Source organism: Microcaecilia unicolor, chromosome 11 (genome assembly GCF_901765095.1).
Source record: "Microcaecilia unicolor chromosome 11, aMicUni1.1, whole genome shotgun sequence".
NCBI classification, from domain to species: domain Eukaryota; kingdom Metazoa; phylum Chordata; class Amphibia; order Gymnophiona; family Siphonopidae; genus Microcaecilia; species Microcaecilia unicolor.
Genome location: NC_044041.1, coordinates 37,186,121 through 37,201,006, shown reverse-complemented (window position 1 = coordinate 37,201,006; position 14,886 = coordinate 37,186,121). Strand labels below are relative to the sequence as shown.

The 14,886-nt window shown below is 50.2% G+C and overlaps 1 protein-coding gene across 1 annotated transcript in view; it reads right to left on the bottom strand.

The window, feature by feature from the left end:
* The window catches only part of WDR66 (WD repeat domain 66), a 428,322-nt gene that overhangs the window by 347,860 nt on the left and 65,576 nt on the right, over positions 1 to 14,886 (bottom strand). Inside the window, exon 4 of the mRNA XM_030218324.1 lies at positions 11,432 to 11,572. Within this exon, the coding sequence (XP_030074184.1) occupies positions 11,432 to 11,572 (141 nt within the window). The remainder of the gene's footprint in view (positions 1 to 11,431; positions 11,573 to 14,886) is intronic.

Here is a 14,886-nt window from a genome sequence, read left to right as displayed (position 1 = left end):
AAGAATGCAAGGAAGACCCAAGTCGCTGCCTTACAAATGTCCAAAGGTGGCACCAAAAAGTGTTCCGCCCAAGAAGCTACCTGCCTCCTTACAGAGAAGGTAAGTGACCGCTATCATCTCCTTAAGCCATCTAGAAATGATTGGTTTAGAAGCCACTAACCCCTTACTGGAGCCGCCAGTGAGCGGAAACAGACGGTCTGAATGTCAGAATTCCTCCATAACCTTGACAGTGCTTAAGAACTCTCCTGAGTTTGCAACCTGCGCTGGTCTCCAGAACCGAAGGAAGAACCTAAGACAGGCAAAACTACAGACTGAAAGACATGAAAACTCGAAAGAACCTTAGGAAGCAAGGAAGGAATGGGACACAACACCACATGCTCTTTAGAAAACTAAAAAAATGGTGGCATACAGGAAAAAGCTTGCAACTCCGACACTCATCTAGCTGAAGCAATAGCTACCAAAAACACAGATTTGACATCAAATCCTTAAGAGAACAAGAAAATAAAGGCTCAAAGGGAGACCTAGTAAGGACTGACAAAACCATATTAAGATCCCAGGCCGGAAAGAAAGCCCTAGAAGAAGGACGGAGACCTACTCCCTTCAAAAAACTAGAAACATCCGGATGGCTAGCTAAAGACTTGCCCTGCACATGTCCCTGAAAGCAAGACAGAGCCGCAACTTGCACTTTAAGAGAAGCGAGAGCCAAGCCCTTATCAAAGCCATTTTGCAAAAACTCCAAAAGCTCCGGAACAGAAGCCCGCAAAGGAGAAATGCCCCAATCAACACACCATGCCTCAAAAATTCACCAAGTCCTAATATAATTCAGAGACGTTGACTGACGACATGAACGAAGCATGATAGAAATAACCTTAGAAGAGTAACCTCTCTTCGTCAACCATGCACGTTCAAGAGCCAGGCCATAAGACAAAACCGAGCTGGGTTTGGAAGAAGAATCAGCCCCTGAACCAGAAGGCTGGGATTCTCCGGAAGCCGGAGAGGAACGACGGCCCGAAGGCACATGAGATCCATGTACCATGGCCTGTGAGGCCAATCTGGAGCTACCAAGATCACCAGTCCTTGTGTGCCTCGATTCGCTGCATAAGCCTTCCCAGAAGAGGCCACAGAGGAAACGCATAGAGAAGTCCCGAAGGCCACTGCTGAAGAAGAATATCCATTCTCTCTGCTTTTGGATCCTTTCTGCGACACCTTCGCATTGAGACTTGTGGCTAAGAGATCCATGATCAGAAGCCCCCACCGATCCACTGTTGCTTGAAATGCCTGTGGACTGACAGACCATTCTCCCAGATCTAGGGTGTGAAGACTGAGAAAATCCACTTGAACATTCTCCATCCCGGCCAAATGAGACGCCAAGAGGGTGGCCAGATGAAGTTCTGCCCACACCATGAGCCTTGACGCTCCCTGCTGTAATAGTTGACGCCTCATTCCTCCTTGTCGATTGACATACGCCACCTCTGTTGCATTGTCTGAAAGAATGCGTACCGACTCGCCTTCTAGCAGGGAAAGAAATGCTTCCAGAGCTATCCAAATCAACCTGGTTTCCAGATTGATCGATAAGGATGCCTTCTGAGGGGGCCAAAGACCTTGTGCAAATATCCCCAGGCAGCAGCTTCAGAGAGCATTTTCCATCTCACAGATAGGCTGCAGAGAATACCTTCTCCTGCTTCCACCCACCCTACCCCTCTACCCACCCACCCCTAGAGTGACATGTCTTATATAACCTCCCTATCAACCCACTCATTACTTTACCTCACCCATTTCTATTCTTCTATCACCTTCTCCCACTACTCCAACCAGAGTTACACCTAATCACACTGACCACCCTTCAACATCTTCTGTCCTTCTGTGACTGTTCTCTTGTGCTTGACTGCTTAAATATTTTAAATTTAAATGCTTTACTTTTTGTCTATTAGATTGTAAGCTCTTTGAGCAGGGACTGTCTTTCTTCTGTGTTTGTACAGCGCTGCGTACACTTTGTAGCGCTCTAGAAATGTTAAATAGTAGTAGTAGTAGTAGTTTGCTCCCCAGCCCTTGAGGCTGGAATCTGTAGTTACTTCTGTCCACTGAGGTGGATCCAATGGCATCCTCTTGGTCAAGTTGGCCGCTCGCAACCACCAAAATAGGCTGCTGCGCTCCCGAGTTTGCAGAGGCAATCTCACCTGCAGGGTGTCAGTTTGAGGAGACCACCGGGACAGGAGGGAAGACTGCAGAGATCTCATGTGTGCCTTGGCCCAAGGCACAACCTCTATCGCTGCTGCCATAGAGCCCAAAACTTGCAGATAATCCCGAGCACAGAGAACAAGACTTTGCAATAAAGCCTGAATCTGAGCCTGTAACTTGAGAATTCTGCTCTGAGGAAGAAAAATCCGAGCTTATGCAGCATCGAACAACACTCCCAAGTACTCTAGGGATTGGGAAGGCTCTAGGCGACTCCTGGCAGAGTTGACCATCCAACCGAGGTACTGCTGGAACTGAACCACTTGATCCGTGACCTGCAAATTCTTCTGATACGACTTCACTCGTATCAACCAGTGGTCTAAGTAGGGATGAACCAGAATACCCTCCTTTCTGAGGGCTGCTGCCACGACTACCATGGCTTTGGTAAATGTACGAGGAGCTGTAGCTAAGTCAAACAGAAGCGCCTGAAATTGAAAATGCTGGCCCAGGACTCCAAAATGGAGAACTCGCTGGTGCATGAGGTGAATCGGAATATGTAGATAGGCCTCTGCCAAATCCAGTGCTGTTAAATACTCTCCCGACCTGACGGCAACTATCACTGATCAAAGGGTTTCCATCCAAAAACTAGTGACCTTGAGCGTTCGATTGACCGCCTTGAGATCCAAGATTGGAACTACAAAGTAAATGGATTAACGGCCTTGCCTGACTTCTCAAGGAGGAACCGAACAAACAGCTTGAAACTGCAGAAGCCTCAACAGAATGTCCCAGACCGCTCCTGCCTTGAGACAAGACCGGCAGGGAGACTCCAGAAAGGCATTTGAAAGAGGCCATGCGAACTCTAAGGCATACCCATCTCAAATAACCTCTAACACCCACTGATCTATGGTAATCTGGGCCCCAACTCCAATAAAATTCTGTTAAATGAACTCCCAAAGGAATCAGAGAAGGGACCCACACACCTTCATTGGGCAGGACAGGCTGGGGACTGGAAAGAAGTACTGGGTTTCCTACCCCCTCGGCAGGACCTTCGAAAGGACCGATTTCTCTGGAAAAACCTAGACCTCTGAGTCTGAACTCCTCTACCTGACTGAAAACGGTGGAAATCTCGCCTTCGTCCATGGCTAAGAGTACAGCCGTGAAGAGAAGCTCTAGGCCGGTCTTCCGGAAGGTGAGAGACTTCCCTATCTCCCAAACTACAGACCAACTTATCTAATTCATCCCAAAAAAAAAGGAGCTTTTGAAAGGAAACTCACTTAATTTAGACTTAGAACTGCATCTGCGGACCAACCTCTCAACCAAAGAGAATAGTGTGCTGCAACACCTAAGGCCATAGACTTAGAAAAAGCCCTTAGCAAATCGTATAAAGCATCTGCTACAAAGGCAGAGACCATCTCAATTTTAGCAACCTCTGCATCTATAGAGGCCAAATCATTGGAAGCTCTGTCCAAGACCCTTTCGGCCCACTGGAAGCATGCTCTAGCAACCAAGGAACCACAAATGGCCGCCTGTACTGCTAAGGAAGAGACGTCAAAACTGCTCTTTAGAGCATCTACCCAACGATCCTAAATATCCTGAAGGGCTGTGTCTCCATCAACCAGAACCGTATTGCGCTTTGTGACTGCCAACACTACTGCATCCACCACAGAGATTTTAAGAAGGGACTTGTTTGAATCTGGAACTGGATAAAGCCAAATCATTGACCTAGCCAGATGAAAAGGAGAATATGGGACATCCCATTGAGCCTGAATGATGTCTCTAATATCCTGATGCACAGGAAAAGTTTTCCCAGGACGCCTAATGCCTTTAACCAGAAGATCCACCTTAAGTCCCTCCAGGACCATGGGCTGATCATCCTCAAAACGTAAAGTGGTTGCTACCAAAGAAATGAGCTCCTGTAGGTCTTCTTTGTGGAAAATTCTAATGAACGGTCTTCCCCCGGGAGCAAAGAGTCTGCCCTCATGTCAGAAGAACCAGGATCCTCTAACTGCTGATCCCCTAACATATCCATCTCCTCCACAGAGGGCATATTCAAATCTGGGTCAGAGGCCTGGTCCTCTTCTAGCTCCCAAGACCCCCGGCCCTCTTTGCAGGAGCCACTTGCCTAGCCAAAGACCCACCAGAAGGGGATGAAGCAGGAACTACTTGTTTCAATAAAAAAAGCATGATACATCTGAAGTACAAACTCCGGAGGGAACCCTCCCTCCTGATGTCCCATGTGGTTGGGCAGCACTACTGCTGATGTCTGAAGGCTGTGGCAACAACAAAGAGGGACGTTCCTCCAAAACAGCAGGAGCTGGCAAAACGGCAGATGTTCCCGCCAAGATGGTAAAATTCACTGCCTCTGCTGCATGAGCCACTGGGGCTGAGGAAGCTGAGAGAACAGCAGCCGGCACAGGAGGAACCAAAGGAGAAGGGCCACCCACAGCAGAAGCATCTAATGCGGTGAAATACTTACAAGAACCATTTGCTCCAACCCCCCGCACTGACAGACAGCGCACCACCAAAGCTTTTCAGCCATAGCACAGCTCCTCCAAGAATCCCTTTTTGCTTATTTTTACATTTTTTTTTAACTAAGAAAAAGGAAGCCTTCCTCCGCGGAGACAAGCAAGAGGAAAGCCTTAGTGCTATGAATTCAGTGGAGGCACAGCTGTCCTGCTCATTCACCCTTTCTTTTTTTTTTTTAAGTGTCAGCATCTCCCTAAGCTGCAATTCTCTCCTTCCAAAGAAAGTGAGCACTTCCCAGCACCAAAAGAGCGATTAGCGCTGCCAGGGAAAAACAGGAGGAACATAGGGGAAGGGACCCAGTACCGCCAAGTGTAGCACCCCTGAGACTGGCCAAGACCCTCGCGAACTTTAGGCTCTAAAGTAGAGAAAGCACTGATGCACAGAAGAAAACAGAACAAATAAAAACTAAATCCCACTTTTTTTTGACTATGAGAAAATAGAGAAAAAATACCAAGAGGAGACTCCTTCCACCTGCTGGAGACTGAGAATGGGAAAATTAGGTTCTTACCTTGGTAATTTTCTTTCCTTTAGTCATAGCAGATGAAGCCATTACGTATGGGTTGTGTCCATCAACCAGCAGGGGGAGATGGAGAGCACTCAACTTTTCACAGTGCCTCATGGCCAGCCAGCTCCACTGCCTCTTCAGTATTTGAAGCTTCCAAAGCAGTATGGCAAACCGCAATGGGAATAACATGAACTTTCCTCACAGCGAACGATGGCCCCTTAACAAGGGCATGAACTCAAAAGGAGGGAATGAACACATCCTCATGGAGGGAATAAACTCGTCCTCCTTATTGTATAACTGGAGGGGATACATGCAACCTCCTGGAGGGAATAAACTCATCCTCCAAAACATAAACTGGAGGGAATGGACTCATCCTCCTATAAGTGAACATGAATCCTGAATACTGTTTTCCAACTTTCTCCCAAGGAAGGAACTTCAGAAAACAAGAACAGAACCTGAAACAGATTCAAAGCATACAGACAATCATACAGGGAGGGCTCATGGCTTCATCTGCCATGACTAAAGGAAAGAAAATTACCAAGGTAAGAACCTAATTTTCCCTTCCTTGTCATCAAGCAAAAGAAGCCATTACGTATGGGATGTAACAAAGCAATCCCTATATAGGATGGGAACAGGTCACACCACGCGCTAGCACTTATGCTCCAAAACGCGCATCCCTCCTAGCAGCCACATCCAGCCTGTAATGTTGGGCAAAAGAGAGCTTAGAAGCCCATGTTGCTGCACTGCATATCTCTTTACGAGAGAGTGCTCCAGTTTCAGCCCAAGAGGAAGAAATCGCTCTGGTAGAATGCGCCTTAAAGGCTACAGGCGGAGACCGGCTGGCAAGCAGATAAGCTGAAAAGATAGTTTCTTTGAGCCAGCGGGCAATAGTGGCTTTAGACGCTGGAGACCCTCTGCGAGGACCTGATAGCAAAACAAACAGATGATCATAGATCCTGAAAGAGATAGTAACTCGCAGGTACTGCAGCAGAGTCCTGCGCACATCCAACAGGTGCAACTGCCCAAAAGATTCTGGAAACATCTCCTTATCAAAGGAGGGCAAGAAAATAGGCTGGTTTAGGTGAAATGCTGAAACCACCTTAGGCATGAAGGAAGGCACGGTCCGAACCGTGACCCCGGACTCCGAGAATTGCAGAAATGGGTCTCTACAGGACAGCGCCTGGAGCTCTGACACCCGTCTCGCCAAAGTAATGGCCACAAGAAAAACGATGCTTGCCGAAGCGGCTCAAAAGGAGAAGCCTGCAGGGCCTTCAAAACTAGCCCCAGGTTCCAAGCTGGACAGGGTGCTCGCATGGAAGGCCGGAGCCGAAGCACCCCACTAAGAAACCGTGCCACATCTGGATGAGCAGCTAAAGACACGCCTTCAACCTTACCACGAAGGGAGGCCAACGCTGCCACTTGCACCCACAGGGAATTATAGGCCAAGTCTATTTGTACACCATCCTGCAAAAAGTCCAGAATCAGCGAGACAGGAGCCCGCATGGGTGTGATCGCTTTTGAAGCACACCAAGACTCAAACTGGCGCCAAATCCTGGCATAAGCCACGGAAGTGGAACGCTTGCGGGCCTGCAGGAGAGTGGAAATGACTGTGCTTGAATAGCCTTTGTCCCTCAATTGCGCCCTCTCAACCGCCATGCCATTAGACCAAAGCGGCAGGCGTCCTCCATGGCTACCGGGCCCTGTGACAACAGGTTCGGTACCAGAGGTAAAGGAAGGGGAGCCTCCACTAGCATCTGTCGGAGGTCCGCATACCAAGGCCTCCTGGGCCAATCCGGGGCGATGAGGACCACTTCTCCTGGGTGCAGCCAAATCCGCAGGAGCACGCGCCCTATCAAGGGCCACGGAGGGAACACATATATTAGGCCCGGAGGCCAGGGCTGAGTCAAGGCATCCAACCCTGCCGAGCGTCTGCTGAAGAAGCACGGGACTTTGGCATTTGAACTTGTCGCCATAAGATCCATCACGGGCTTGCCCCATTTGGCACATATCTGCAGGAATACTTTGTCTGCTAGTTCCCATTCTGCTGGATCAATCTGATGCCTGCTTAGATAATCGGCTTGCACGTTGCTCTGACCTGCAATGTGAGCTGCCGACAGAAACTGTAGATGCAGCTCGGCCCAGTGGCAAATCTGTTCGGCCTGCGCAGCCAGTGCTCTGCACTGAGTGCCGCCTTGTCGATTTATGTAGGCCACTGCTGTCGTGTTGTCCGACATCACTCTGACAGCCAATCCTTCCAGGGTCACTTGAAAGGCCAGAAGCGCCTGAAACACCGCTTTCAACTCCAGGCGGTTGATGGACCACTCCGACTCCTCGGGAGTCCATAGACCCTGGGCATGCTTCCCCTTGCAATGTGCGCCCCAGCCCTTCAGGCTGGCATCTGTCACTACTAGACACCAATCGGGGAGTGCCAGCGGCATTCCTCGCCGCAGCATGCTGTCTGAGAGCCACCACTCCATGCTGAGTCGGGCCACAGGGAGCCAAGAAAGTCTGCATTGATAATCCTGAGAAACTGGAGACCATCTTTGAAGTAGGGAATACTGTAGAGGTCTCAGGTGCGCTCTCGCCCAGGGCACCACTTCCAATGTGGCTGTCATCGATCCCAGCAGCTGGACAATGTCCCAAGCTCGCGGGCGGGGCATCCTCAGGAGCAGACGGACCTGATTCTGAAGCTTGCACCGCCTTAGCTCGGGTAGGTATACATAGCCCGAGTCTGTGTCGAACCTGGCCCCCAAATATTCTAGAGATTGCGAGGGGGTCAGGTGACGTTTGGCCATATTGACGACCCAGCCTAGAGATTGAAGTACTGAGACCACTCTGGCTGTAGCTTGATAGCTCTCTGTTACAGAGTCTGCTCTGATGAGCCAGTCGTCTAGGTACGGGTGAACCCTGATACCTTCTCGCCTGAGCAAAGCAGCTACTACCACCATTACCTTCGAAAAGGTTCGGGGAGCTGTGGCGAGGCCAAAAGGCAAGGCCCGGAACTGGAAATGTTTTCCCAACACCGCAAACCTCAGAAACTTCTGGTGCGGGGGCCAAATTGGTATGTGCAATTAAGCTTCTTTCAGGTCTAGAGACGTGAGAAACTCTACTGGCTGTACCGCAGCAATAACGGAGCGCAGGGTTTCCATGTGGAAATGCCGCACTCTCAGGGACTTGTTTAATTCTTTTAAGTCCAGAATAGGGTGAAAAGACCCACCTTTTCGTGGCATCACAAAGTAGATGGAGTATCGGCCATAGCCGTGTTCGGCGGGAGGTACCGGGGACACGGCCCCTAACTGAATCAGACCTTGCAAAAGTCTCCTCTACCGCCGCCTGTTTGGCGGCAGAACCACATCGGGACTCCACAAACACGTCTCTTACTGGAGCGTTGAATTCTATTCTGTAGCCATCTCTGATCAGGTCCAGAACCCACTGATCTGAGGAAATATTGGCCCACTCCTCGCAAAGAGAGAAAGACATCCTCCGATGACAGGAAGCGAGGAGGGAGCTGGCGCACCATCATTGAGAGGGTCGCCCCTGAACTCCAGGCCTAAAGCCAGTGGCTGCGGAACGTTTGTCCGAGCGAAAGGAGTTCCTCTGCTGAAAAACGGGCACGAGAAGTGAACCCAGCAGAACGCCCCGGGCGGTACCTTCTAGCGTCACGGAAGCGAGGTCTATAAGAGGAGTGGACCGCCTGGCCCTTGGAGGAAAGCCTCGGCCTATCTTCGGGCAAGCGCTGGGGTTTAGGATCTCCCAGGCCTTTAACAATTTTCTCCAACTCCTCACCAAACAGGAGAAGGCCTTGAAAGGGCAACTTCACCAACCTTTGCTTAGAGGCCATGTCCGCTGCCCAATGTCGTAGCCAAATATGACGGCGAGCCGCCACTGCTACTGCCATTTGTTTAGCCGAAGCTCTGACAATATCATAAAGGGCATCAGTCAAAAAGGACAAGTCCGACTCCAGCCACGGAGCCACATCTGAGAAGGGCTCCGCTCCATCTCCGGGCTGTTCCACTGCCTGTTGCAACCACGCCAGGCAGGCTCTAGCAGCATAACAACTGCATGCAGACGTCCGAACAGTAAAACCTGCAATTTCAAAGGACCGTTTAAGTGCTGCTTCCAGCCTACGGTCTTGTATATCCTTCAGGGCAACTCCTCCTTCCACAGGGAGGGTAGTTCTCTTTGTCACCGCAGTGACTAGGGCATCTACTTTAGGCATTGCAAAGCGAGCCAAATGCTCCTCACGCAGAGGGTATAATTGCCCCATAGCCCTGGAAACTTTCAAAGGTCCCTCGGGGTCAGCCCACTGAGCGGAAATAAGCTCTTGGATGGAGTCATGCAAAGGAAAGGCTCGAGCAGGCTTTTTGGTACTAGCTATCCTAGGATTCACAGAAGAGGCTGTGCCACTGTCAGGCTCTTCAATAGAAAGGACCTGTAGGGCATCTGAAATAAGCGCTGGCAGCTCATCACGGTGGAAAATCTTCACCGCGGAGGGATCATCCAGATCCTGTGGTAATTCTGCACCTGACTGGCTCCTCAGACCACAAAGGCCTGCCAGAACTCTCCGAATCCTCACAGCCCGACCACGGGGGGGGGCGGGGGGGGGGGGGGGGGGGAGGGGGGGAGGTGCACCACAATCTGAAGGGGAATTAGCCCTTCTATGCTTTTCTTTATGCCAATTATCAGGGAAAATAGCCTCAGCGGGCAGTCCCAGGCCAGAATCCACCGGGGGAGGGGGGGGACAATAGAAGGGGCCTCAGACGACCCTTGAGGGAGAGCTCTTTTCAGCATGTATGCTTTATGCAATAATAACACAAAATCAGGGGAGAAAAACTCTCCCTGGGCACCCAGATCCCGTCCGGGGCTAGCCGCTCCCTGAATAGCCTCAATTTGAGGTCCCCCCCCCCCGGGCTCAGGGCTCTCCGTCTCTACGGAGGCCGCGCCATGCGGAGAATTCAAAATGGCGTCCGCTGCCAGCTCTGAGCGGGAAGAATCATCGCTCGCCATGCTCGGGCCAGCTCTTACACCTGTACAGCACGAATTACAGAGCCCCGCTGCTGATTTGCGCTTGCCACACCGGGAACAGCGCTTTATATTCTCTGCAGCCATCGCCGAAAACGGCGGGAAAAATGCAAAATGGCGGTTTCGCGCCAAAAATGCCCCGATCACGGGCCCACCCCGGAGGAGTTAGAAAACACTCTTACCTCACCGGACCGAGTATCACAGCTCCGGTCCCATAGAAGAATCAAAGGAAAACCTCTGTTCCATTTTTTTTTTTTTTAACGCTGTGAGGAAAGCAGAGGTAATAAGAACTCCGGAGGCTCAGATGAGTGGGAAAGGCAGGGAAAGGCGAACCAATGTGCCTGCATCCACTGAGTGGGAAAGGACAGGGAAAAGCAAACTAATATGTCCACATCCACGGGGGCATGGGTAAGGAAGGGAAAGGGCTAACCTATGTGCCTTCAAAGTGAAGCTGCTATAGCCTCTAACACTCCGGCTAACAACTGGCAAGCCAGGAGCCACCCCCAGGAAGATTTTTGATGGAGCTCGAAGAAGCTGCAGCCACCCTGCTTGGGGAGATAGAGAATACTGAAGAGGCAGTGGAGCTGGCTGGCCATGAGGCACTGTGAAAAGTTGAGTGCTCTCTATCTCCCCCTGCTGGTTGATGGACACAACCCATACGTAATGGCTTCATCTGCTTGATGACAAGGAAACTGAATCTAGGGCTAGATGGCCAGGGCTCTTATTGGCTCTCTAGAGACAGAGATCTCAGTCTCCACCTGCTAGAAGGAGTGCATGACCCATCAGTCAGATCCTGGGATGCTCCGGAAGGATGCTAAGGAAGGTTCATTTAGCCTCAACAGAGACCAGTTTTGAGTGAGCTGGAAGGGAAAGGGGAAAGGGAAATGGGACTTGATATACCGCCTTTCTGAGGATTTTGCAACTACATTCAAAACGGTTTACATATATTCAGGTACTTATTTTGTACCAGAGAAAATGGAGGGTTAAGTGACTTGCCCAGAGTCACAAGGAGCTGCAGTGGGAATTGAACTCAGTTCCCCAGGATCAAAGTCCACTGCACTAACCACTAGGCTACTCCTCCACTCCACAAAGCACAAAGGAGGAGGTAACTGTAAGGTCAAAAAAATAAACTATTAAATGAAACACTGAATAAAGGTTATTTAAGTCCTCCAAGCTCATTCTTCTGAGGATGGAACCTTGTACCTGTAAAAAGTGCTGGGCATTGTTGAGGAAATCGTGTATGACAACAGTGTGAGCACATGTGTAGAGAATGACCCTCTGATCTTCATCATGAAGGTTATGAACAGCTAAATTGCTGTTGAGCCCGAATGCCCAGGACAAACTCTGTAACAAGAACACAGACAATTATCACAGGACACAAGGAGGGCTACATTCTGCAAATCGAGAAAGTATAATTTAGAACATCTAACTCAGAGGGTTTCAAATCATTCATACATCTATCCATTTAGGTAGCACTGCTGGATATCCATTCAAACATCCAAATCAAAATTTTCAACTTATACTTGCTATTTGTGTGACCTGTTTGGCTATCAATTTTATACATTTATCCCCCACACACACTTCTACAAATGGTGCCTACAGTTAGGTGCACGATTGCACACCCAGTTATAGAACGGAGTCAGTTATGTACAAAACATAATTAGTTCATTGACTCTAAACTGGCACTAATCTAATATAATAATTTGCTATGTGAACGTTCTAAAGTGTATCACTGGGATCATAACCCCCTGCTGACGTCACTGGCCAGCAGTAGAAACCTGCTTGACAGCAGGGGGTTACAATCCCAGTGAGAGATGCGCGTTGAAGAACAGCGGGAGCGGGCAGAGACGTCCCTAAGTGCACGTCACCCCTCCCCCCCAAAATCGCCAACACCCCCCCCCCCTGCTACCCTACCCTTCCCTCCCTCTTACCAGGATCCCGGCGGCAGCAGTGAAGAGCCTCGCAAGTCTGCTGACTTCCCTTCTCTTCACTCTCAGCTCTGACTCTGGTCCCACCCTCATTTCCTGTTTCCGCAAGGGTGGGACCAGAGTCAGAACGGAGAGCAAAGAGAAGGGAAGGCAGCAGACTCGCGAGGCTCTTCACTGCTGCCGCCGGGACCCTGGTAAGAGGGGGGGGGTAGCAGAGGGGGGTTGGCAATTTTGGAGGGGGGGTGACTTGCATGTAGAAGGATGGGCGGGGCCAGTGTCGGGGAGGGGAGGGCCGTGGGTGGAGGCATCACAAGGACGTGTCTGTGAGACAGAGAGGAGGGGGGACTGGAACTCGGGGGAGGGACAGAGGGAAGGAGAGAGAGGGAGGGCGGGCCTGGAAATCAGAAGGGAAGAAAGGGGGCCGTGGGACTTGGAGGGGACAGAGGGAGAGAGCGAGGGAGGGAGAGCGGGATAACCTTGCTAGCGCCCGTTTCATTTCATACTGAAACGGGAGGGACCCCAGCAAGCCCGCTGTGAGTACTCGAGACGCAAAGACACCCTCCTGTCGACACTGAACATCAAGCCTGTAATGTTTAGAAAAAGAATGAAGAGAGGACCACGTTGCTGCCTTACAAATATCTGCTGGAGGCACCAAGAAAGATTCCACCCAAGAAGCTGCTTGCCCCCTCGAGGAGTGAGCTTTAACACTGTCTGGAACCGCTCTACCCGCAAGAATGTAAGAAGAAGCTATCATCTCCTTAATCCATCGAGATAACGTAGGTTTAGAAGTGGTGAACCCCTTACGGGAACCAGCTACAAGAACGAAAAGACGATCCGTGCGACGAAAGTCCGCAGTAACTGCTAGATAATGTTTAAGCACTCTCTTAACATCCAAAGTACGCAACCTCCTCTGCTCTTCCGAGCCTGAGGAGGATCCCAAAACCGGAAGAATAACCGATTGAGAAAGATGAAAACGAGAAACCACCTTAGGTAGAAAAGAAGGAACCGGACATTGAATCACTCGCTCCTTAGAAAATTCCAAAAATGGAGATCTGCAGGAAAAAGCTTGCAACTCCGACATCCTCCTTGCTGAAGCTATGGCTACTAAAAACACCGCTTTAAGAGTCAAATCCTTAAGAGAAGAATCAGACAACGGCTCAAAAGGAGGGCTAGTTAGAGCCGAAAGAACAATATTGAGATCCCAAGATGGAAAAATCGATCTACCTGGAGGGCGAAGAAGACTAACTCCCTTCAAAAAACGGACGACATCGGGAAGACTGGCTAAGGTCTTACCTCAAATTCGACCTCTAAAACAGGGAAGAGCCACCGCCTGTACCTTGAGAGTAGAGAGAGATAAACCTTTTTCAAAACCCCGCTGTAGAAAATCCAACATCTGTGGTTCAGAAGCTCGAAAAGTAGAAATATCAGCCTCTTCACACCAAGCTTCAAAAATCCTCCAAGTGCGGGTATAATTTAAAGAAGTGGAGTGGCGTCGAGACTGTAACATGGTAGCAATCACTGGAGTGGAATAACCTCTTTTAGTTAATCTAGCTCGTTCAAGAGCCAAGCCGTAAGACAAAATCGAGCCAGGTCTGGATGTGAGATTGGCCCTTGGAACAGCAGGGACTTGTGAGCCAGAAGACGAAGAGGAGCTGCCAAATGAAGACGCTGAAGGTCCACGTACCAAGAACGTCGAGGCCAATCTGGAGCCACGAGAACTACCGGACCCCCGTGTTCTGCGATCCGCTGAAGGAGGCGACCTAAGAGAGGCCACGGAGGAAACGCATAAAAGAGACCGGAAGGCCACCTCTGTAAGAAGGCGTCTATTCCCACAGCTTTTGTGTCCTTTCGGCGACTGAAGAATTGAGGAACCTTTGAATTGAGACTGGAAGCAAACAGATCTAGGACTGGAGTGCCCCACTGCGCTACAATCAACTGAAACGCTCGATCGCTGAGAGACCATTTCCCTGGATTGAGAGTGTGCCGACTGAGAAAATCTGTCTGAATGTTTTCGATTCCTGCTACATGTGAGGCTGAGATGGCTTCTAGGTGAACTTCTGCCCACGCCATGAGCCTGGCCGTCTTTTGACTCAAAAGACGACTCTTCGTTCCCCCCTGGCAGTTGACATAAGCCACCGCTGTGGCATTGTCCGAGAGAACTCGTACCGCCTTGCCCGCCAGGAGGGATTGAAAATCCAGTAGAGCCAGCCGAATAGCTCTGGTCTCCAAAACGTTGATGGCTTTGGACACCTCCAGAGAAGACTAGAGACCCTGGGTCCAGCTGCCCAAGCAATGAGCTCCCCAGACTGGCATCTGTCGTCAAGGCTACCCACTGAGGAGACTCCAGCGGCATTCCTGTGACAAGATTCTTTGTTTATAGCTACCAGAAGACAGAACTGCGCTCCTGTGACCTGAGAGGTAACCTCTTCAGAAGAGAGCCCGTCTGAGAGGACCACTGGGACAGCAGAGACAACTGTAGAGATCTCATATGAGCCCTGGCCCAGGGAACTACCACTATCGTCGCTGCCATGGACCCCAGGACCTGAAGATAATCTCGAGCACAAAGGTCGCATCTGTGGAGTAAGTTTATTATCTGAGAACGCAGTTTGACAATTCTGCCCTAAGGAAGAAAAACTCTCCCCTGAGCCATGTCGAAGGTAACTCCCAAATACTCCAGCGACTGAGAAGGAATCAGACGACTCTTCGCTATATTTACCTCCAAACCTAGAT